This window comes from Hippocampus zosterae, chromosome 17 (assembly GCF_025434085.1).
Source record: "Hippocampus zosterae strain Florida chromosome 17, ASM2543408v3, whole genome shotgun sequence".
In the NCBI taxonomy this organism is placed as follows: Eukaryota; Metazoa; Chordata; class Actinopteri; order Syngnathiformes; family Syngnathidae; genus Hippocampus; species Hippocampus zosterae.
In genome coordinates, this window is record NC_067467.1 from 4,035,673 (window position 1) to 4,057,675 (window position 22,003).

Sequence of the window (22,003 nt, forward strand, 5' to 3'; positions counted from 1 at the left end):
TTATACAGCCAAGTGGGGTGGGTGTTTGTTGCAGAGGTGTGGTGGATGTTCGGCTGGATGAGAGGTGATAGAATTGAGAGTTTAGGAAGCTTTGGTTTGCCTGTCTCTCTGCCTTCATTTATTTATTTACGTTACAAAGGGTAGACAATTTTTTCGCCACATCTTTTAATCCGTGTATCAGTTCTACGGCAAACTGCCATTTTTGATGATCAAATCCATTTATGAGCTTTCTTCCACATTATAATACATTTGATTTGACTGGTTCTCTTGAAAGCTGTATTTCAAAATAACCGCCTGAATTTTAACGCATGACAGTACTTCTTTGTTAGTTTTGATCGAAATCCAATAATACACTCACAAAATTCTTCAGTCAACTTTAATACATGAATGGCTTTTCACAAGATAGCAATGGCTAAACGTCAATCCATCCATGCTAGCGCATAACAGGCAGGCAAGACGCAGAGTTAATCCTGAAATGTTCTTCTCAATAATATGTTCTATGTGCCCACACTAGTCTACAGACGGCATTCTGATGAATATCGCTTTTGTGGAATATGAGTTACTCAGCAAAATCCACCCATTTTTAGCCATTTCAGGCGGCGGCCATTTTGTCACTTTCTGTCGACTGAAAATGACATCACAGCTGCTCTTCAACAGTTGTACAAACAAAGCGTTTGTAAGCATGTCTCACTGACTCACAGTTTGGGAGAGGACAACTATCTTCAGTAGTATTACTGGCTGCTCTGTAACTTCCGTAACACAACATAAAGAGGGAAAGGATAATTTTAAGTTACCTCACACTAAGTGACCGCAGTGCAGGAAAAATGATTAATGGCCACACATGCGTCACAACATATGTCCCATAGCTTGAATCTGAGTTTCATTTTCTAAATCCAGCATGTGAACGAAAAACATCCCCCATCTTTGTGTTCGCAATATGAATACCAGCATTTTATGAGTTTGATCTTTCGGCACATTTGAAGCGAGTTTTCATCTAATCTGTAGCTTTGGGGGAAGTGAAGAGCCGTCTTGAAAGGTGACCTTGTTTCTCCTCAGCAGAATTGGGTCTGCCTTCCACAGAACTGAAGGGTTTGCATGTGTATTATTTGTCACGTGGGACGTGTGTCTCTGAGAGGAGGGGGGCCTGGTTGTTGTACCCCAGGGGAACTCTTCACCTCTTTTCACAAGCTCTCGCGTTCATTTTGTTTGTATGGCGTGTAATTGGAGGAATGACTCAGTGCGGCGCTCTCTGGGGAGCACATTATTAATTTGTTGCCACTTCTGCCCCGCGCTGCAGTTTTGCTTCAAAACCCGAGTGCGTGCAAGACTTTGGCAGCGTTTTTGTTTTGTGTATATTTCCATAAATCCTTTGACTGGTTTTAAAATAGAGCGGCGGTGGAATTAGCATTGGGATTTTCGTGGCGTTTCTTATTGTCTTAGTTTCCTCCTTGCCACACCTTGGTGTGTGTGTGTGTGTCAGTGCGAGGGCGGCAGTTGGCAAAGCGCACCGTTTGTGAGTCAGCTGAATCTCTTCCACTTTGGCACAGCGTGACATTTTACGGGAGCGACAGAGGCAGCAGCCACGCTCGCGACAGAAGCTAAACAGATGACGGCCGGCCTTCCGAGTTGCCTTCCTAAAGTCTTGAGGGCTTTCGCTGCTTTTTAAGCGATTGACGTTGAGGCATTTGTCATATCTTAAGGCGTCACAACAGTGAATCCTCGACTTGTGAGCGAGCCAAGTTAGGAGAGAAATCTAACCCCCAAATCGACTTAAGCGACGTTATTAATAAACTTGAATCAAAAAAATCAAGTGCGTGTGTGTTTGTGTGACTGTCATAAGCTGCCAAGCGCACATTTGGCAGAAACATGACGAGATCCCAATTCTCTCCCATCTCACGGATCGCAGTGCTTGCATCAGTCCGTCCATCTGTCCAACTTCCCATAACGAGCCCGAGAGGAGACCGAAGCTGTCCGACTGCATTTAGTCACCCCGATTTCTCCCAGGCACCAAACCGCACCATATCCTCACCACAAGAAATGACAAAGTGAACGTGCACACACATCGCAGGAGAAAATGGGAGGAAAAAAAATCTTCAAGATGTGCGAGAAAATGCTATTTATGCGTTCGGCAGCACGCACCTTTGTTTGGCTGCTCACCACTGAGGGAGGAATCGAGTGAAAGCCAAACCACACGCACCATATTTTCATTCTCTGGGCTCTTTTCTCCATCCTTTCTGACAATAAGGGTAGCTGATGATTTGCGCGCTACTATTTTTAGTCGCGAATATACAGACTCATCTAACCTTCCTGCAGCTGGGAAGGGAATTTGAGAGCCGCTGAGGAGGGAGGCGGGTGTGGTGGTGGTGGTGGTGGTGGTGGAGGGGGGCCTCCAGTGTGTGTCCTCGGGGTAGATCATGTCAGATGAGTTTGACCTGCCTCCTCTTCCTCTTCTTTTTTTTTTGTGTTGCGCAATATCTCGTGAAATGTTCCAGATGCAGAGATTTGCTCTCTTAAAGATAAGCAGAAAAGTGAAGTTGTCGACTAGCATGAGTTAGTGTTGATTAATTAGTCATTGGGGATTACGTTGAGCTATTTGATCAGTTTGTGTAGAGTGGATATAAAAAGTCGACGCCCCCGCCCCCCCGCCGTTCAAACGACTTAAATTTTTTTTTTAGACCATTCTTAAACTTTTTGACTCTTTTTATTGGGGGTTTCAACCCACAGGCAACACGCGTGCGGCTATTTGGAACGGTTCAGAATTGCTTCCACCTTGACCCTGCTTCATTTTATTGAATGTCTGCTTTTCTTTTGATGTTGAACAGTGCCGCGTTAGCACCCCACCCCACCCCCCGCGCTGCATCTCGGTGTAAAAGACGCTAATGAAGGAGGTTCAAATCTTGTACGCGGCTACCGTTGAATTATGGGACACAACACAGTCAGCATACGTGAATTATTTCCATGACTGTAAGTCAGGCAGTCTGCCCCCTGCTGCTTTTTACAACATTTTTTTTTCTTCACTTCGCTCTTGCATGTTCTCCCTCTTAAAATAGGCATGCCCAATACTTGTGAATTATAACTTCTCGGTTAAAAAAAAAAAGCATCCATACATTTTGTCTCACGACGCCCAGGACACGCATGAAAACAAATAAAAAGCCTCTAATTAGTGTCTGTGGTTTCCTTTGCATAGGGAGGGATGCCGCGAAATGATGAGCTTTGTGTTCTCGTTCACCGAGAAGCCTGTGGTCTCACGGCGATTTTGCATATGTTTTTTATTTTTCAGTGCGTCCGCCTCGGCTTGAAGCCGACCGCGGGCACGTCTCGTGTGTGGACTGTTGGACTGCAGCATCAACTGCCCAGTAGGAGGAAGACAGCAAGCGACAGCATTATGTTTTCATCCATTGGCGCTCCCAAGCTCACGTCAGGTCAAAAAACAATTTCTTCCCATTTAACTCATTTTTAGGGCAATCTGGTGGGCGGAAAAGAAACGCAGTTGTTCTCATAGGCGGCGGTGTTACACATTTCAAAGTATCAGTATTATAAAACGAACACGTGGTAAAGTAATTATTTCACTTTGATACTTTGAACTTCCTAAACACTGTGATCACTGTTGTCATTTTTTTTTTAAATGCGACGCCACATTCACGCAGGCATGACGTAGACGGATCCCAAACAGTTGCAGTATTTTACTTCTTCCAACCCAGCTATTCCTCATTTCTCCCTGCAGCGTTCCTCTTATAAAACCGCCCGTCTATTACGTCTCAGATATGGATCTGTCTTGTGCCGGCAGGCTACAGTGTTCAACTCAAACCCACAACCTGAAAGATGACAGTACTGTTGAGTTGTTGCTACACGCAGAACTTTGAAAAACAGAGGAAATCTCCAGCGTTGATAGATCACCCCTCCCAGTATTGAGCCTTAAAGTGTGTAAATGCCACACCTTGCATATTGACTGACACAAACCGAACTACCAGGATGAGAGCTATTTTGCACATTTGAAAGGCGCGGTCGTCAGTAGCGCACTGTTAGTAAATGGGGTTGGGCATTTATTTGCGTGTGCTTCATGCGCACTTTAGTATATCTAGCCCAATCCTTTTTAATAAGATGCACTGACGTGCCGATTAATATGAGCGCACACGCGTCGATGAAACCGGCGCGTTTACCCCTGTCAGGTAACTGTTAGACTAATGCGCCGTTCTAAACCACCGCAAACTAAATAATACGCAGATTTGTGGGATTTATGTCGAGGTGCATTTTCGTAAACGGCTCTTGTCACGGATCCCGTTCGCATCTCGCAGATGCACCGTTTGCGATATTGTGGTGTATCGAGCATATCATATCAAAACGATCGGGCAAAGGAACCCCGTCAAGGAGGAAGTGAGTGCAATCTGCCACTTTGGATGTCATCTGAAACCCGTCCACTTGGCCTGCTCCTCCGTTCTGTTTACATAAAAACACCCATCTGTTCTCGCCACTATTTTTATCCACACGTAGCCCGCTGTGTGGTGGAAAATCTCCGATCCGCCCTTAAAAACACAATCGGCTGCCTGTAAACCAAAAACACAAACGTCTTTCAATCTCTTGCTTCTCATAACACAAAACGTTTTCCTGGGGTGCACTTTATCGGGTGTCTTTTTTGGACTATAGTGGTAGCGATTGTTCACGATTTAGGGTTTTCAGTTAGGGTTTAATTAGGGTTAGGGTATAGTGCCAGGCAATTGATAATGTGTTGCTCTTGCTAGCTCCCGCTTAAGGCCCCTTGCTAGCTCTTGCTGGCTAATATTGGTCCATACGACAAGACTCTCACCAGACACACAAATGACACGTTAATATTCCAAGAGCCATCATATAAAAGCAAACAGGACACCTAAACAAATAAAATAAAAAGAAAAGAATCAACAAGTCAGCGGTAAGTGTGAATGTGTAGCTGTTAAATGAGAAAAGACGTCATGCTAGCTTGTCGCTCAGAAAGGTTTGTTGCGAATTATTAGCTATGGTCATTAGTCGGAGCAGCTCATGTTGAAACAAAACAATATATAGCTGTAAAAATCAGGTATATGCTTTGTCATTATGATTCAAATTATTCTTTCCGCTAGGATGACACATTTGTTGCCAAACGCGAAAAATGATACCAACCTCAAATCTGCTTTCAACTTTCCCAAACGGGTAACAACTTGTGTTCGGATTCGTAAGAGAGGATATCTTTCCTTGAATTTTCGCGTGTCGGCGAAATGTTACATGCAACAAAATGTTCATCTGAACTGTTCATTGCAAACAGCTGTTCATCCATATTTTCATGCAGACATCCTATGTACCGTAGATCGTTTGGGGCACACGCCATTCTTGTCTTGCATGTTGATCACATGCTCATTTGTCTTTTTCATCTTCGGATGCTTTGTTGGGAGTTTTTTTTAAATCTTTGGACAACAACAATAGCAACCCTCTTTGAAATCCAAGTTGGACATGCGACACCAGAACTTCTTAGCGGCTTCTTCGCTTACTCTTCCTCCTCGTTATTTGGCATCAAGTCGCTCCCAATATTCGTCTGACACCACAGTGGGTCCTCGATCACACCACAGGATTGATGTTTTATGGGCCCACTGTGAACTGCAAGCAGCCCAGTGAAGGGAGAATCTGGACGTGTCTGCTGCTGTGTTGCTCCATTGCCATGCATGGAGAGGAAGCTACCTGCAGCTTCTTTTTTTCTCTTTTTTCGGCCTTACCCCACAATCACTCTCTGGTGGTGTGGGTGTGCGTGAGAAGCATTCGGCGCACTGAGCAAGCAGGCTTATTCCTTCTTATCCGCAGATGTTCCACTATAAAGTGCTGTGCAGAGGCTGCCAACGTGTGTGCCAAAGCTACGATTGACTGAAAAACTGCAAATAAATGAATTTGTTTCATTGATATTCACCCACCCTCATGATTCAAAGAGCTTTAAAACCAAATTGGATTTTTTTTTTATTCCCCCTCCCCCACAGAGTGAGGCTGCTGGTGCCAATGTTAAGTGATCGAGATAATGTAACGCCTCCCCCATTATCCCCAAAAAGCTCTTTTTGAGAGGAATGCATTGCCATGAACAGCATGACAATGCAATGAATGCGCTGGAAGGGTTAGAAATATGGTGAGCAACGAACAGCAGTACCAGAATGTCATCTGCTGTTCGCCTTCATCTGCATTCAGTCGCTGACCTGCCTCAACGGTTGGTAACCCCGCAGATAACCTTTAAAATGAGCACCAATTATTGACTCCATCCATCCATTTTCAAATCCGCTTATCCTCACGAGGGTCGCGGGCGTGCTGGAGCCTGAACTGGTGGCCAAACAACAACCGTTTGTCCTCACGGTCACACCTAGGAACAATTTAGTGTTCCATTAACCTGCCATGCATGTTTTTTGGAATGTGGGAGGAAACCGGAATACCCGGAGAAAACCCACACAGGCACCGGCGAGAGCATGCAAACTCCACACAGGAAGGCCGAAACCGGGATCGAACACTTTAAAAAAAAATCAGGACCATATAAAATGTTTAACTCATTTTAATGCGATATCAACGCAATTCAGGACAACATGAGGTAGTTGTCAGTCTTTGCAGTAACCGAAGAAAAAGGTTCAAGCCCCACAAAAATTCACGTTCCTCAGCAGTCCCACCCATTGTGGACCCCTCAGAACGTCCCACGCGCACACAAAGCGTGCCCACACACACACGCGAGTCGCTTGAAGCGTCTTCGCTCTGTGTGTGGGGAAGCAGCGTGACATCATTTAATCCACCAGCGATCTGTGTGCAAAACAAACATTGGTGGATAAATACACTACCGCATTATTCGGTGATGATTCATCGCTGGCGTTCCATTCCTATCACAAATGTACAACCAGACACTGGCGCATCGAAAAGTGAGAGAAAAATGGCTCAAAGTAAAACTAAATGACTAAGTCCCAACACTTAATGATAATCATCATAAAAAAAATTTTACCGGTACTTAAAAAACGGACCACGAGCGTACGCACTCCAATCAATAGCCAATGTCTATGCGTCACACAGTCGGAGATCGGGTTTCGTCGGAGCCCATCTCCTTCCTTCTGGGTACAAGCTAATCAAATGTATTCTTTGTCGGGCAAATAATCGCAATCCAAGGTATTTTTCCAAGGACCAAAAAGTACAGGTAAAAGTCTGAAAGTGACAGAACAAAAGCAACTCAATCATAATCCATCGTATAGCTCAATGTACTTATAATAAAGTATTTTGTTCGTCAGAGTGTGTATTCAAGCAAAAGCAGTTGCGGGTAAAGCAAGGCTTCACTGCGATATGAATACACGGTAACGACAAAATATAACAACTATATGGCACATATAACATCTGTAGGGGGCTGAACAGATTTCAAATTAGCACTTGTATATCATTTTGGCTTTGGTACGATGTTGAAAAAGCACCAAGCCCATCGTTATTTAATTTGGGAATCTCTCCATTGTGAGACAAATACAGGTTTTCTTATCTTAAGATTGTAAATGTTGTTCATCCGCAATGAATGTAAACATAACTGGGTCTTATTTGGAAGCAAAACTTTCAACTTAAATCTACTGCCGCCTTGCTTTTTTTGGGGGGCGTAGGGGGACCACTGCATCGAACTTCATTTGAGCCCGGCTGCATTACACTGTTGGCTCGCAGGAGTGTGCTACATTCCCGAAATCGTCGCACAAACTGGGCCATCATTGTGAGGACAGCACGACAACGTTTCCTTGCGATGTTCCTATGCAAACACCCAAAAACCTTTGTACACTTGCTTATGTAAATTGCCATTTAAATAGCTACGAGCACCAACGAAACCTGAAGGAGTGTTTCCGATACTTCCTTCCCTGATTTTTTTTTTTTCAGCTAGCGAACCGATGACGACGTATTTTAAGTTTTGGACATTTTGTAATGATTTTATCGAGTGTCAGAGAAAGTGAAATGGCTCAGAAATGTGCTCGGACTTGCACAAGAGCGTACGGCGAAGCTTTCTTGTGTAGAATTGAATTCCAGAGCTTTGCACTTGCTGTTCCAGCTGCGGCGACATTCCCTGAACACTTTCGCAAAAGATGTCCAATCACGGGCTCCGCCCCTGGTTGTTGCTTGTGCTCTGACTATCAATCGTCAATCCGATAGCTTTCTTCCTCTTACTTACACAAAAACTAACACCGCTGCACATCCGCACTTAGTATCCCACTGAGCTAAACCTAACATTGTCGTCCAGATTATCAACACAAGCGGTGACACGATTTCATGAGGAGTCGGCCATTTCTCAGCCCGGCCCAGTCCTTCCTTGGCTCTCTCTGCCTTAAGATATGTGCAAATATTATTCATGGAGTGTTCAAAGCATTCCGAGGTATGTGTCGGGTAAATCCAACTTGACTGTAAGTAGACAGAGGAAAGGTGTTTCAGAAGCGTCAACCGGAGAGAAAACTTTGCGGTGACGTATGTGAAAGATCATGTGGATTAAAAAGTTGTAGATAGAAACTTTCATCATGAGTGCGCAAGTGTAAAAAAAAAAAATAGGTGAACCTCTTTCCTGTCGTGAGAATAAGTTCATTATCAAAGCAGTAACTTGCCACGGCAATGTGCTATTAGCGAGCCGCTGAGCTGGCAGTTAGCAGCTAACGCTATTGAGCGACTGGAGGGTCTTCTTTTCCGCTAACATTCTTTTTCTTGCACCACTCCTTGTCGAGGCAGAGGACACTTTGCCACAGAAAGCCAGAGAATAAGCAAAACACAGTTTCCTGCGCAGCAGCCGTGGCTAACGTCGACATGTCTGCATTGCTAACGCTAGCGTCGTATTGCCGGTGCGGCTACTTTGTTGGTGCCGCACATACATTCTCAGTGAGTTTGAGAATTTTTCTTGCGCATGTTTGTGCCATGGCTTTGCTTCAGGGACTCGAGGGGGTGGGGGGGGAGATTCGTAATGTGAGGCTTCATTCAAATCTTGCTACGTCGCTTTAACAATGCAAACTCCCTCATCAACCACCATTTCAATTGGTACTTTTTATCCGAATCTTTTTTTTTTTTACACCAGTACAGTATCTGTACTTCCACTTGATTACAGAGTTTGAAGACGTTAGTCACTGCCGATTTTCGCTCGTCTCCTATTCTGTCATGCGCGTTGCGCATAGATTTTTGCGAGCACAATTTACGACTGCGCTCTATCATGGCTACAAATCAGCCTGTTATGAGCATGACGCCTGTGAGGGACAACAAAAGAGTCCTTTGTTTCTCCTCTGTCCTATCTCCTCCTTTCTTTGAACATGCACACACAGAAGTGATGGATAGCAGGTGTCCACCCCCCCCCCCCCTTACCTTCTTCCCCTGCTCCCCACTACCTCCCCCACCGGCAGCACCGGTGCCACTGATCTGCAGATTGCACAGCACTGATTAATTCCCACATGGCAAGCGGTGTTTCATGTCACCTGGACACTACTGAAAGTATCTCGTCCCCCCCCCCCCCCCCCCCCCCTGCCCCACTCACAGGTACCCAGGGAAGTTAACAGTGGAGGGGTGGGAACTGAGTGGTCTTTGTAGACTGCTGAGAAATTTAAAAATATGTTATTTAATCCAGAAATAGAGGTGCAATAACGAACACTATATTCAGAAAATGCTCTCGAGTGTCTTCGTGATCGCCTCACGCACGGCGCAAGTTATAAAGGAATCTTATCCACCAGTGACATTAATGCAGTTTGGTTAAAATAATGTCAAATAATTGTGATGACAATGATCGCGAGTTATTCGGACAAAAATATTGGGACAGAGGCGTGAAAATGGAAGCAAGTATGGCGTTGGGACGTGCGTTTGATTGTTGGATGCTTTAAGTGATCCCCAAAAAGTTTTGGTAAGCTGTAAAATTAAGAAAAATCAGGTGACCCATTGAGACGTGACCGTTTTTCAACCCCCAAAACAACTAGCCCACCCCCTGGGTGTTTTTCAAACGGCGTGGCAAAAGACTTTTGCCCTCGTGGTGTTTCGTGGGATCTCAGCAGCAGGTATGGGAGTGGCGGGTTAGCTCGATAGCACGAGAAGCCGCAACGCGTCAAGTGTAGAGGTAAAAATTAGGGTGGGGAAGGCCATATAGCCCATACCGTATTTGTTTTTTTTTCGTTTCCCTCCGCAGATAAGATCATCTGCATTTTAAAGGGCTCGGCACACACGCCATTCTCCGCTGGGAATATATGGAAGTGTACACAGCAAACCAGACAACTCCCACAATGCCTCATAAATGTTAAATAGAGAAAGTGCACGGAAATAAACCAGATGGGGAAAGGCACCAGAATGCTCTGCAGGACCTCGCTGTTTTCAGTATCAATCAGCAGTCTGCATAAAATTGCATATTTGAAGGGATGCAAAGGCGTTCCTGCCTACCAGGCATAAAACTCTTGTTGTCCAAATGGGTGTGAGCAATTGTTTGAAACTGTGTCAACACCCTAAGCTCCCGAACCGAAACCAGTCAGGCGACGTTATCGTTGACATTTGCGCTGGCACAAAAAAAAAAAAGAGGTCTCATTTTCCCCAGCGAAGTTATAGAGGAGCAAATAGCAGCCTCCTATAGTCCCATACAGATAAGGTGCGGTGAAGTCATGTTAATAGCAAAGTAACATTCCCTCCAGCTTATCGGTGCTCAATCAGCTCCAGCCTGCTTCCAGAAATAGACGGGCTGAGAGCAAATTGAAAAGCCATTAAGCGCTTATTTATTATTTTTTTGCTGAGGGGGGTAACATTACCATAAAGTCTCTTTCGCTGGCACCCACCACCAGCGCCATCGAGCTGCGCCGTCTTTTTAATGGGAGGCGAAAGTGGGCAGAGTGGCAGCCTGGCACGAGATGAGCCGCGGTAGCGCCACCGGACGCACCTCGTCCGTCCTCTTTACTATTCTTAGTACGAAGAGTGCTTTGTTTGTATTTCTGTCATCGATATCCCAAAAGCGTCAGCTACTTCGGATTTGAAGTCTCTGCGGTACATCTCATTTTTTTTTCTTTTAGCCCCGTGGGAAAAAGTTCACGAGGGCTCCTGCGCACAATCAGTCAGGTTGAGCGACGACGGCGGTTGCCTCAAATGGTTTCAAGGTCGGACGGAAACAACACCCTCGTGAAAGTTCAACATAAAGCTGTTTTTTTTGGTCATTATTATTCTTGCAAATTGAACGAATCGGTTACTTCCGATTCGGGTTACTCCGCAGGCCTGTTGTCGCCAAAATTTGGCACAATTTTATAAGACAAGTTCGATATTCCCTCAAAGACGTTTCCTTTATCCGCTTATGACTGCTTTGGTAAATAATACACCCGGATTTCTTAATCCATCAATTTCTTTGACAATGTGGGCCAATATCTTGTTTGTTGCAAAATCGAGCTTTGGAGACACGTAGAATTTTCTGTTGGAGTTCTTGACTATTTTTTTTTTCTGTGTTCGATTTTCAACCAAAGTCGCTTGAGAATATTATTACAGTGAGATGTCATAGAGGACATGACCGGTAATGTATTTCCGCGCGTCTCGCGCTCGTCTAAAGGAAAATTTAAAGTCATTACATAACGCCGCCCGCCTCACGTACACGCTGCAAGTCGCTATCTTTGAGCAAAGGACACGACCTCCAAAGTCAATAACCGTAATCGGGTTACACTCGTTCGATAACATAATATATAAATCATATACTTGTCATATGAAGGCTTGCGAGACATCAAACAAAGGCCTTCGGCTGGATGGATGACGTATCGTAAAAAGTAAAAAAAAAAAAAAAAAATGAGTGCGAAAAGCAGCCCTGAATCATTTCAGGCATTTTGAGGACGACCTTCCCTTGAGATATTCACCCCGATGATGATAAACAAACACTCTCCTACCACCACACTCTGTTCTGCACACAGTATCACCACATAAACACACGGTGAACTTTACAGGACACTATTAGCCGCCCCCCCTCACACACTCACACACACACACACACACATAGCCCCAACCCCACCCCACAAGAGTATCAGGGAACACGCAGACAGTCAAGTGACGATGAGGCGGCCCCCAAAGGGCTCATGATACACCACGAGGGTTATTTTAGTCTCGGACATTTCAAGATAAGCAGCAGCAGCACAAACTCGATGCCGAAACGCTCTCAAATTTTGGATTTTAAATTCCTGGCAGTGTTTCGTTGAGTGCAAATATAAAAAAAAAAACAATGACTTTCTTGAACAACTTCTCCTCAAAGCACTGAACCCTACGGAGCCAGTTATCCATTGACAAGCCGCCGCTGTTCGACAACACTGGCTGAATTGTAACGAGGGTCTTGTGAAGAACATTCGAATTCTGTTTTCCTCCTTTGGCGTGATGCATTTCATTAGTTTTAATATGGGGCTGTGCCGCTGACCTGCGGGGGTGGGGGTAGTGATGCCTCTTGGTTTGAGGTGTGCCGCCAAGGATTCGGTTGAGGATCAACTCTTGCGGATTCAGGAAGTTACCCAAGCTGCTTTTCTGGCAACCTCGTAATGAAAACTAGAAAGGGCAGACCTCCCCCAAGGCAAACCATCCATTTTATGTGACACTTAGTCTCAACGGGGTCGCGGGAGGGCATGCAAAGTCCAGGCAGGAAGGCCGGAGCTCCAATTCCAACCCCTTAACCTCAGAAGTGCGAATTGCCCCGCCAACGGCAAACAGTCCTTGTTTTTAATCAACATTTAAATGTTTACTAGGTTTGCATTGTGAATTTAAAGGGGTAGTCAAGGGATTTTTTTTCTTTACAGAAATAATGTTGCCCCCACTTGTCTAAACACGGCACTCTGATTAAGATTTCATGTGCGTAATATGAATTAACAGGCAACATCCACCTGTTTCATCTATAGGAGTGTGCGGCCATTTTGCCACTTGCTGTTGCCAGAAAATGACATCACAGTTGCTCAGGCAACGACCAATCACGACTCACCTGTTTTCTGGGTTTGGTCATGTCACGTTTGAAAGCTGAGCCTTTCGGCACTTTGATCTCATTTTTAAGTAACAGCAAGTGGCAGTACAAATCAAAATGGCCGCCCCCTGACAAGGCTAAAAAAAAGGGGTAGATTTTGCTGTTTAATTCATATTTCACAAACACAGGATTGATCAGAACGCTGTGGTTAGACTAGTAGAGCCGCATAGTTTATTTTGGACTTGACTTCCCCTCTATGGAAAACCTTTAATCATTTCCCAGCGTAAACCTCACCGAGGATTGATGGGCTCCTCCATAGCCCGAACTTGAAATGAGTTAAATGTATAGTAGTTGGAACACGTTTTGCGTATTTTGGCCAAGTAACAAATCTAAACGGGCAGCGGGCATCACACTGTGACGCTTTCCGTCTTCATGTCTGGGTTTGTTTGGTATCCGCTGTTGCACAAGGCAGCAGTTTCAGGAGGTTATGACATAACGTGCCCGGAGCGACGTGACATGACCTGAAGTGACGCTTTGTGAGGTTCTCATCAACAGAATACGAAACGTGTATGGATTTATGAATTTTGCCTCGCGCTAAAACTGCAATCCATTTCATCATTATCTGGGTGAAGGAAAATGTTGGAAACGTGACTTCAACATCCCCACAAAAACCCAAGTCAACAAGCCGTTATTTTCAAGCCTTTTAATACAAACCTAACAAACTATCAGTCCCTGTTAACATGTAAGACACTGACTCCGAATACTTTGTTATACCGTTTTGTTTTATCAAGTATTGCACAATGTTGGTACAAAATTAATATATGATTACATTTTGTCCATAGTATAGCAAAAATCTTTTTGACTTTAAACAGAAAATACAACTCTATGTTCCGCCCCCCCCCACCCCGCCCCGAAAAAAAAGCGCAAATATTCATTAAATCCCACCACTACGGAATATTCTGCACACAGTCTTTAGAAGACTCAATGTCTATTTTTTTTTTAAAGATGGATTCATTTCGTTATCATTTCAATAAAAAAAAAAAGTTGCTGCAGCCATCACAGATCACTGGAGTAGTAAAAAGATATAAATGCAATACCGTGTCGTAGAAACAATAGATACTCTGATATTTTACAAACTCTGTACTAAATTAAATTATACAATTAGAAAAAAGACCAGAAAATCCCACTTAGCTTTGCCAATTTTTTTGAAAGATTGGCAATGTCCAGTTGTGTCAAAATACTGAAAGAGGCCATGACTTGTGGTGGTGGTGGTGGTGATGTTTTTTTTTTTTCTTTTTCATTTGAATATAGCTTCAAGAGTAACATAAAAAAATATTTTGTGCTTGGTTGGCAAATGAAATAACAATAATTTTTACAAGTTGAAGTTTGGATCACCAAGCTTGGACATCTCGTACAACAAGCGTCACCACGGAGGGTAAAAAGAAAAGTTGTAACTCAAGGGGGCAAAGTAGTTCACCCTCGGGCTCGTATTTCTTAAGACTTGTGACTAAGATCTTATAGCTGATGTCACTTTTTCCTTTAGACCCTTGACATTCTATTCTTTTTTTTTTCCTTTTTCTTTTTTTTTTTCCTCCCCTAAAAATGTGCATTTGAGTTTGAAACCTCCTTCTACCACCACCACGAACGGTCACATTATCTGGTCGTTTGCTGTGTGAAGTACTCGCTCAGCGTACTAGTTGGCCATGACTGGCTGGAATTGCTGGTTAGAATACTGCATGTTGCTCAAGCTGAAATTCAAGCCATCCATCAGGGACTTGTCGTTAAGGCCGCCGTAGGCCGCAAACACGTCGAAGGCGTTGCTGTACGGAAGCGGGCCCAGACCCAGCGAGCTGCCGTCTCCCGGGAAGAGGGCGCTCTGGCTGCTCAGGCCCTGCAGGCTGGGGAACACAAACTCCTTGGCGTTGGGGGACAGCGCCGAGGGCTTGGCCTGCTGCTGCTGCTGCGTTCCCAGGCCGAGCCCGTAGAGAGAGTGCATGGAGGTGGAGATGGCTTTCTGCTTCAGGAGAGTGTTCACATTCAGGCCCAGGTTGGTGGGCGAGGTGCGCGCTGCCTTGCTGGTAGCGTTGGTGCCGTTGCAGCTGTTGTTGTTGTTGTTGCGCCCGCTGCTCTTCATCTTCGTGGAGCCGAACTTGGTGGCGGCGAAGGTGGCGGTGGTGAAGGTCAGAGGCTGCGTGGAGCGGGGCATGAACGTGGGGCTGACCGCGGCCGAGTGGCCAAAAGGAGGCGAGGGCGAGCTGGAGCCCGGGGAGACGCCGCCGCCGCCGCCCAGGGGCTCGCTGATGGGCATGAAGACCTGCGCGTCCGGATTGAAACTGTTCTTGATCTCCTTGTCCAGGTCGAGTCCCCCGCTGCTCGCCGCGCTCTCGTTGCTGTCATCAACATAGAGCACTTTGACGGGGCCCTTCTCCCCAATCTGGTAGGACACCTCGTAGGGGTCAATCCACACGCTGAGGTCCTGGGGGAGGTTGTTGCGGACATCGTTGATGTCCAGTCCGCTCTCTTTGGCTGCCTTCTCCACCACAGGATCCACCTTCTCCCCCACGTGGATGCACCTGAAGCCCGAGCCCTTGTATGGCTTGTCCGGGTACCAATGTCCCTCGTATTTCTGCTTCAGTTGCCGCTCCAGCTCCTCGCCGAAGATGTTGACCCGCCGTCTGGGCAGCTTGTTGTACAGGTACGAGATGATGAAATTGAGAGCTACTTGGATTTCAAGCTGCATAGCTGACTGCTGACGTTTACCGGATGAGCGAACGGGTGTGCGTAAAAATGGTTCGACTTGGTCTGCTTAGTTTAGCCGTGGTTGACAACACGGGTGCTCTTCAAGTAGGATGGCCAAAAGGACCGAAACGTAGATCAGTCGTGCTCTGGGTGGGGGGTAAAAGTATGGTACTTGAGATGAGCTTTCTTTCCACACAGTGTGAAGCGTTCTGGAAAGGAAACACAGAAAGACAAACAGCACTGTTAGTCAGTTTAAAAAAAAACAAACCTGTATCTGCTTGAAACATTCCCCCTGCCTGTGGACGACGAGTCAGTTCGCCAGTTGTAAACATAGCAACAGACGGTTATGAAATTTGAACGCATTTGAAGATCATTTCCTTTTGAATGTTGATCTGTTTTCGATGTCTAAATGTAAGATCTTACTACGTTAGACTACTCATAAACGAGAATCCCGTTACATAATCTAGCCCCCATAAAAAAACAGGAGATGGCATTGACTGAAAACACACTCAATAACGTCCGCTGAACAAAGTAATTTGACCATCGAGTGACTGTGCTGCCGTGTGAAACACCCAAAACAATGGCTACACCCATTTATCTACACAAGAAAAAGCAAACACTTTTATATCATAAATAGTGTCTTTAATCTAAACGTGAAAGCACACGAATGTGTCTTCATATATTAATTGTATAAAAAGGCTTGGTCGACGAAAAGGTACCTTTTTGTTGTTTTACCCAAATCTTAATCTACTTTTTGGTCAACGCTGTCAGTGAACTAGCTCCCTCTGTGGTAAATATACAGTAAGTATTGCGAAATAACACATTTGTACCCTTATCAGCTTGGCAAAGTTCATGCAATACGCTTACTAAAGTGGAGAGCCGCTGGCTTCCATACATAATTCACGAGCTGACACCACTGGGCAGAAAAAAAGAGAAAAATCGAATCGACAGACTCCAATTTCGACTCACCAACACGTCATTAGAAAGCTATCACAAAGAAAGACATCATTCCGGAGAAAGAAAAAGGAGCCGCAACATCTAACCCACACCCATACATACATACGAACCTTAACTTTCGTAGACTGACGCAGCAAATCAGCTTAGTAAGAGTTAGCAGAGCTTTCAGTACGTCAAGACAAAATAAAAGGCACAAGAGCGAACGTATCACATTTCCAAAACGGCTGAAAATACTCACTTGTTTTTTTTACAAGGATTCTCAGTAGTTGTGAAGTACTGTTTGTGCAAATAGTGGAAAAAATGTATAATTTCTTCACGTTTATTAAGAGTTACAAAAAAAGGGTATTCCAGTAGATGAAAAATGTCTGAGGGTTGCCGATTGCTTAAGTTTCTGGATTTGAAGATGAATTCGAGTGTTTTTCAGCAGGCTAGGCGGAGTAGCTCCCTCCTTCTCGGGAGTTCTGCGACTTCGACTCCTCCTGGCCGACGACCGCCTGTATTTATAGATTTTCTCCGCCATGGGCACGAGGTAGGCGGTGATGCGTTGACAGAGGTCAAAACAATATGGCTGGCTGCGATTGGCTGGAAATGCAAGCCCCTCCCTTAGAGTATCGCCTGTATCCGGTTCTCTTTGGTCGTTGCGCGCTATCACTCTTGAGACATATGATTCCGCGAAATGGGAGGGACGCCTATGACGAGTGCTTACGTCAGAGATAAGGCAGGGCTGCTGACAGCAAATGGTTTAAAGACCGAAGCTATACTGACAAATGAACTGTATTACCACTATATATATTATAAGAACACACAAATAAGGAGCGCGGGGTACTGTTATGGCTATTTTTTAAACCCTCAAAGGGACAGTAACTTCTTTCCTCTTCATCCCACGATGCCACAGTCGATTGTGAAGGGATTGTGCTTGAAAGGAGATTCCCTGCCTGTGGAACAATCAGCCCAAAGCGAGCAGCAGCAGTGTGGGTGGGTGGGTGTTGAACGCTATGTGGAAAACACAGCCCTGATTGGTACAAAACGGGGCAGGATCCCTACGGTGAATGGCGAGCTCGTATCCAAGGTGCTGATGTAGGCTGCTGACGTCAGGGCTGGGGTCCACGCACGCCGCTGTTGCCAAATTTAAAGAGCACGAACACACACAGGGAAGCCTCCTATGTACACTATGTACTTTATACACATACATACATATATAGATATAGATAGATGGACACACACGCACGCACGCACACACACACACACGTGACGTGGGTCATCGTTTCACAATGCCAGGCACTTATTTACGTCACAGTGAACATTGCTGTAAAATAATTTAATTTTCACATGACAATATGTGAACCTTGTGAGCTTTACTTTTCGAGGGATTATTTTAATTTTTAATTTAAAAAAGATGTCTCTCAAATGTTGTCATGTGAAATTGGAAACGCATAAGTTATAGTTTTGATCTTTTGCTCTCATCTCAACATGTTGCGTGATTGCTTGTCTATTTGCACCTTGCTAATAACGACAAAAAGTGCGAAAGAAATGTATTGTTGTGTGCCAAATTAATCAACTGGAAGTGCGGTATCGAGTCAAATATGCATCAATGAATGTGATCTTGTTGACACTCTTCTGGTGCCTTGAAGGCTCCTGCATTTGTAGCTTTGAACCTTGACCCACACTCAGGGTTGGATTAATGTACAGGCGTGCACGAGCTCAAGCCTGGGGCCCACTCGCGCCGCAGGGCCTCCGTTTGGCCGTTGAAAACAACATGTGTACTGTATATTGGTTGGGGGAAAAAAGACTCAGTGGGCCATGAAGCTGATTGAATAACGTTGGAAAGGGAATTTCATCAATTACAACCATTAAGTAGGTCATTTTTAGGTGGCTGCCTACATACAAGATTTCCTTGTGGTCTTGACTGTGATTACTTTATTACAAGTACAGACCAATAATGAGACTGTTCCTTGTGGGACCGAAATTGGTTCCTACCATAACCCTGTTTCTTCTTTCCCACAAATGTGTATAGAAGATGTCACTGTAACTTTTAATGCAGAGCATGTTTTCAACAAGCTCCTTTCTGATCTATTTCTTCGGCATTCCTCTTCCTAATTTGTCATAGCCTGCAAAATATATATTTTTTGGTAGCTGCTGTCGTGTGTCAGCTCGCCGATGGACAGGGTGGAGTTTCTGACATTCTTCAAGCACTTAGTTTTGTCAAGCACAGTCATGTGTGAGTTGTAAAGCTGCAAATATGTGCGAAAAGTCTTCCATGAAAGCGCAATGGTGAGCACAGATGATAGATCAGGCACTAGGCGAGTGAGCACAGAGCGAGAGATTAGGTTTGATGAAGGCCCGTGCATTCAGATTAGAGTGGAAGTTAGCACTCATGTGGCTCTGCGGCTTGTTTTGACTGTAAACAGCTCAGTCGAACTAATATATGGCGTGTCCTTCCTCGAGGGCTAAAGTTATAGCTACCACTTTACATTCAGTGGGGGATTCTTGTGGGTTTTTTTGAAGCACTACAGTAATCTGCGCACATGCATGCCTGTGGTATTTCCAGTTAAAAAACACAGACATCACCTGACAGAGTAAAAGGTCAGCCGCCATAACGAGGCATGCTAAAACTACCATTTGTTTTCGGATGTAATCCCCAAACGTCCCTTTTGCTAACCAAGGAGTGGAAGCCACCTAACAATGCACAGATGGGAGATTACTGTGTTCTTTAAAATAATAATTGATATATTTTTAAATATGCATTTGGTATGATGTCGTCGAAAGCTAATATTACGTAAGCAGGGCGTTTGCACTATACGCGGTGGGTGTACTTTGACAAACGCGTAGCCGCCACTTAGCAGGCTGAGAAAACTGTAAGCTGCCGAGAACAAAATGAACGCGGGCTGATTGACAGTGTGTTTTTCAAACACTATTTAAAGACTTGTTTGTCTGAGCGGCGTTATCGAGCAAACAGACGAGGAGCAGCTGACACACGGGCAGATTCTCACACGCCGCCCCGCCCCGCTTCTCCCCCCCTCCCTTCCTTCCAATCCGCTCTTTGCGCCGCCTCGCCCTCCCTCTCGCAGCTCAGACGGGGAGCCTTTGACGTCACGGCGTGTTATTACTTAACACAAGTCAGCACAGCGCCCCGGGCTCCGCGTAATACGCAGATGCCTGGCTTTCCCTTTGAAGAATAAATGAGGTAGAGGCCGGAATGAGGAAAGGGAGAGGGAATGCAATTAGTCCGTGACAGTTGCTCGACTGGAACTTCATTTTTGCCACTGTGACGTAAACGCTCAAGCATTTACACTGAAGCATATACTGTTACTAAAATTAGAGTATGACGGAAGTTCTTTTTTTTGTATTTGTCGAATACTGGTGGACAATCTAAACGGAATGAATGTATATTCAATGGAAAATAATTTTCAGAGGCACACCCAATGATCGCTTGTTCCACAAACTTTCCCACCTCTGATAAAACCTAAATTTCATATGTTCTTGTAGGTTTTCCTTGACGATTTTTTTAACTTCTTAGCAGAAGCCTATCGTTTTTTTTTTTTGCTAGCACTGACTGCGATTTCTAATTGCTCAAAATCCCCTTTACCTTGTCTCAGCAGTTCCAGCTGAAGAAAAACATGGAAAATGAAAAACAATTTAGCCCAAATGTACATTGTGGCTCTTATGATGGATATGCATGTGCTACGGATGCTACAACAACAACAAAAAAAGCCCACATGAATGAGCAGGACAAGTGGGCTCCATGCTGATATCCATCAGCACTCTTTGTTCCCATCCGTGGGCAAGTCACATAAGCGCTTCGTCCTACATTTGGCTTGATTGTGTTGCTCCCCCCATTAGCCCCAGTCCAACCCGCTACATGTGACCATGATTTATAAAAGACCAAAGTGGCACAGAGCTTGTCAATTGCAGAGCCACATATGCAGACACACACTCACATGCACACACCTACGACACATACAAACCTTCTCCGCCACTGGCTTCTTTGCACATTAACTGTCTCCAGTGATCAAACACCTTCTCCTGCGCCTCAAGGACATAGAAGAGAATCAATTTGGTAATGAGACGTTGATGGTAGGCGTAAATACGAGATACATTCGATGATCTGCGCATGACAATGACTGGACCCATCACTAGGCTGAAAAAATTAAATTTGTCACTCCGCCACAAGAACAGCAAGGCTCATCATTCATATGGTTGAAATAGAAGCGTAATTACTCCTACGCATGGGAAATGTTTCTTTCTACATGGGATGAATCTCGACGCCGAAGGTTTGCCATCTAAATAGTAAACAGGTCCAAGGCTTTGAAAAGCACACGGGCTCATCAATTACTCTCTGTAGTTTACTGAAGTTCATGCAGCACAGGGTGGCAAATGAAGCCAAACAAAAAGAATTGCCCCTTTATATCAATTCATTTTTTATGGCCATCTAGAAAAGAAATCAGTGTAATATAAAAAAATAGCAGCTTTCTCTTCTAATATGGCAGCTTTTCTGTATCAGATGTATTCTTTGTCCTGTGAAATTATGGTTTTGTTCTTGTCAATTTTACGTTTGTACTTGGGGAAAAAAAAGGTGTTTTCTTGCAATATTACATGAGTTGTTTTCACAACTACCATTTTGTTGTTGTTGTTGCCAAGGAGCAAAATTCAAAGCAGTCCTCTACTTGTGAATGAGCCCCCAAGTGGACCGGGTGGACAAAAGGATGTAGCAAATGTGGCGTGAGGGGAATCTACACTGGCACATCCAAGCCGGGTATCTTCACACCTGTATGCGGAACTGATTGTTTGTGGTTGGATCACTGTGAGTCGGTTTCGTGTGAAGTCCAGAGACGCTCGGTGGTGTCTGGGAAGCAATCGTCTGTTTGTCGAAAGGGAGCCGAGGTGTAAGAATGGAAATGGTGTGAAGGAAGGGGAAGTACAGAGGTATGAAGGACAACTGTGGCTAAGTGAAGAGAAGAAGACAGCGAGAGGAAGGACACTTTTACCTTGAGGGCTAGCGTTGACCTCTTTAGACTTGAAATGAGCGGGGGAAAAAAACGATAACTCACTCAATGTGTTTTATTGAGAAGGCCACACCCCACTGAAAATAAAATTGCCGGTATGATATCAGTCGTGAGTAGATAGGATAAGAGCTCACAAGGTTGTGAAATTACCCTGTAAAAAAAAAAAAACTTCAAACTTACAAAAATGGCAAAGTCAGCAATTTGGAGAGCACTTAGTGACATTAGTACAAAAGTGTTATAGGTGCTTTCACGGGGCTGGCTGCAAAGTCTGACCCACTCACCATAATTCAGATTAGAAGTGACCCAAAGAAGATGCAATTAAGATTCACAGAGAGAAATTAAAAGCAAACAGCAGGCGAATAGGTGGAATGAAAAATGAGAGGACAGATAAATGGAGACGGCAGAGGGG

General features: G+C 44.7%; 1 protein-coding gene and 1 long non-coding RNA gene across 3 annotated transcripts in view; one reads left to right on the plus strand and one right to left on the minus strand.

The window, feature by feature from the left end:
- The window catches only part of LOC127590031 (uncharacterized), a 58,091-nt gene that overhangs the window by 4,011 nt on the left and 32,077 nt on the right, over positions 1–22,003 (plus strand). The window contains exon 2 of the long non-coding RNA XR_007959533.1: positions 3,281–3,422. This is a non-coding gene — a long non-coding RNA (uncharacterized LOC127590031). The remainder of the gene's footprint in view (positions 1–3,280; positions 3,423–22,003) is intronic.
- Positions 13,584–17,084, minus strand: tob1a (transducer of ERBB2, 1a). 2 transcript variants are annotated; one of them, XM_052049422.1, is made up of 2 exons: positions 16,830–17,084; positions 13,584–15,843 (listed from the first exon to the last, which is right to left on the minus strand). In XM_052049422.1, the coding sequence occupies exon 2, from the start codon at positions 15,633–15,635 to the stop codon at positions 14,589–14,591; it is 1,047 nt and encodes a 348-aa protein (XP_051905382.1). In that variant the 5' UTR covers positions 15,636–15,843; positions 16,830–17,084; the 3' UTR covers positions 13,584–14,588. The 2 variants fall into 2 exon arrangements, with proteins under 2 accessions (XP_051905382.1, XP_051905381.1); XM_052049421.1 differs by having other exon boundaries at positions 16,826–17,084.

Bases quoted from the DNA above. Each gene is read 5' to 3' on its own strand.
- tob1a (XM_052049422.1), bottom strand. From the start codon at position 15,635: ATGCAGCTTGAAATCCAAGTAGCTCTCAATTTCATCATCTCGTACCTG.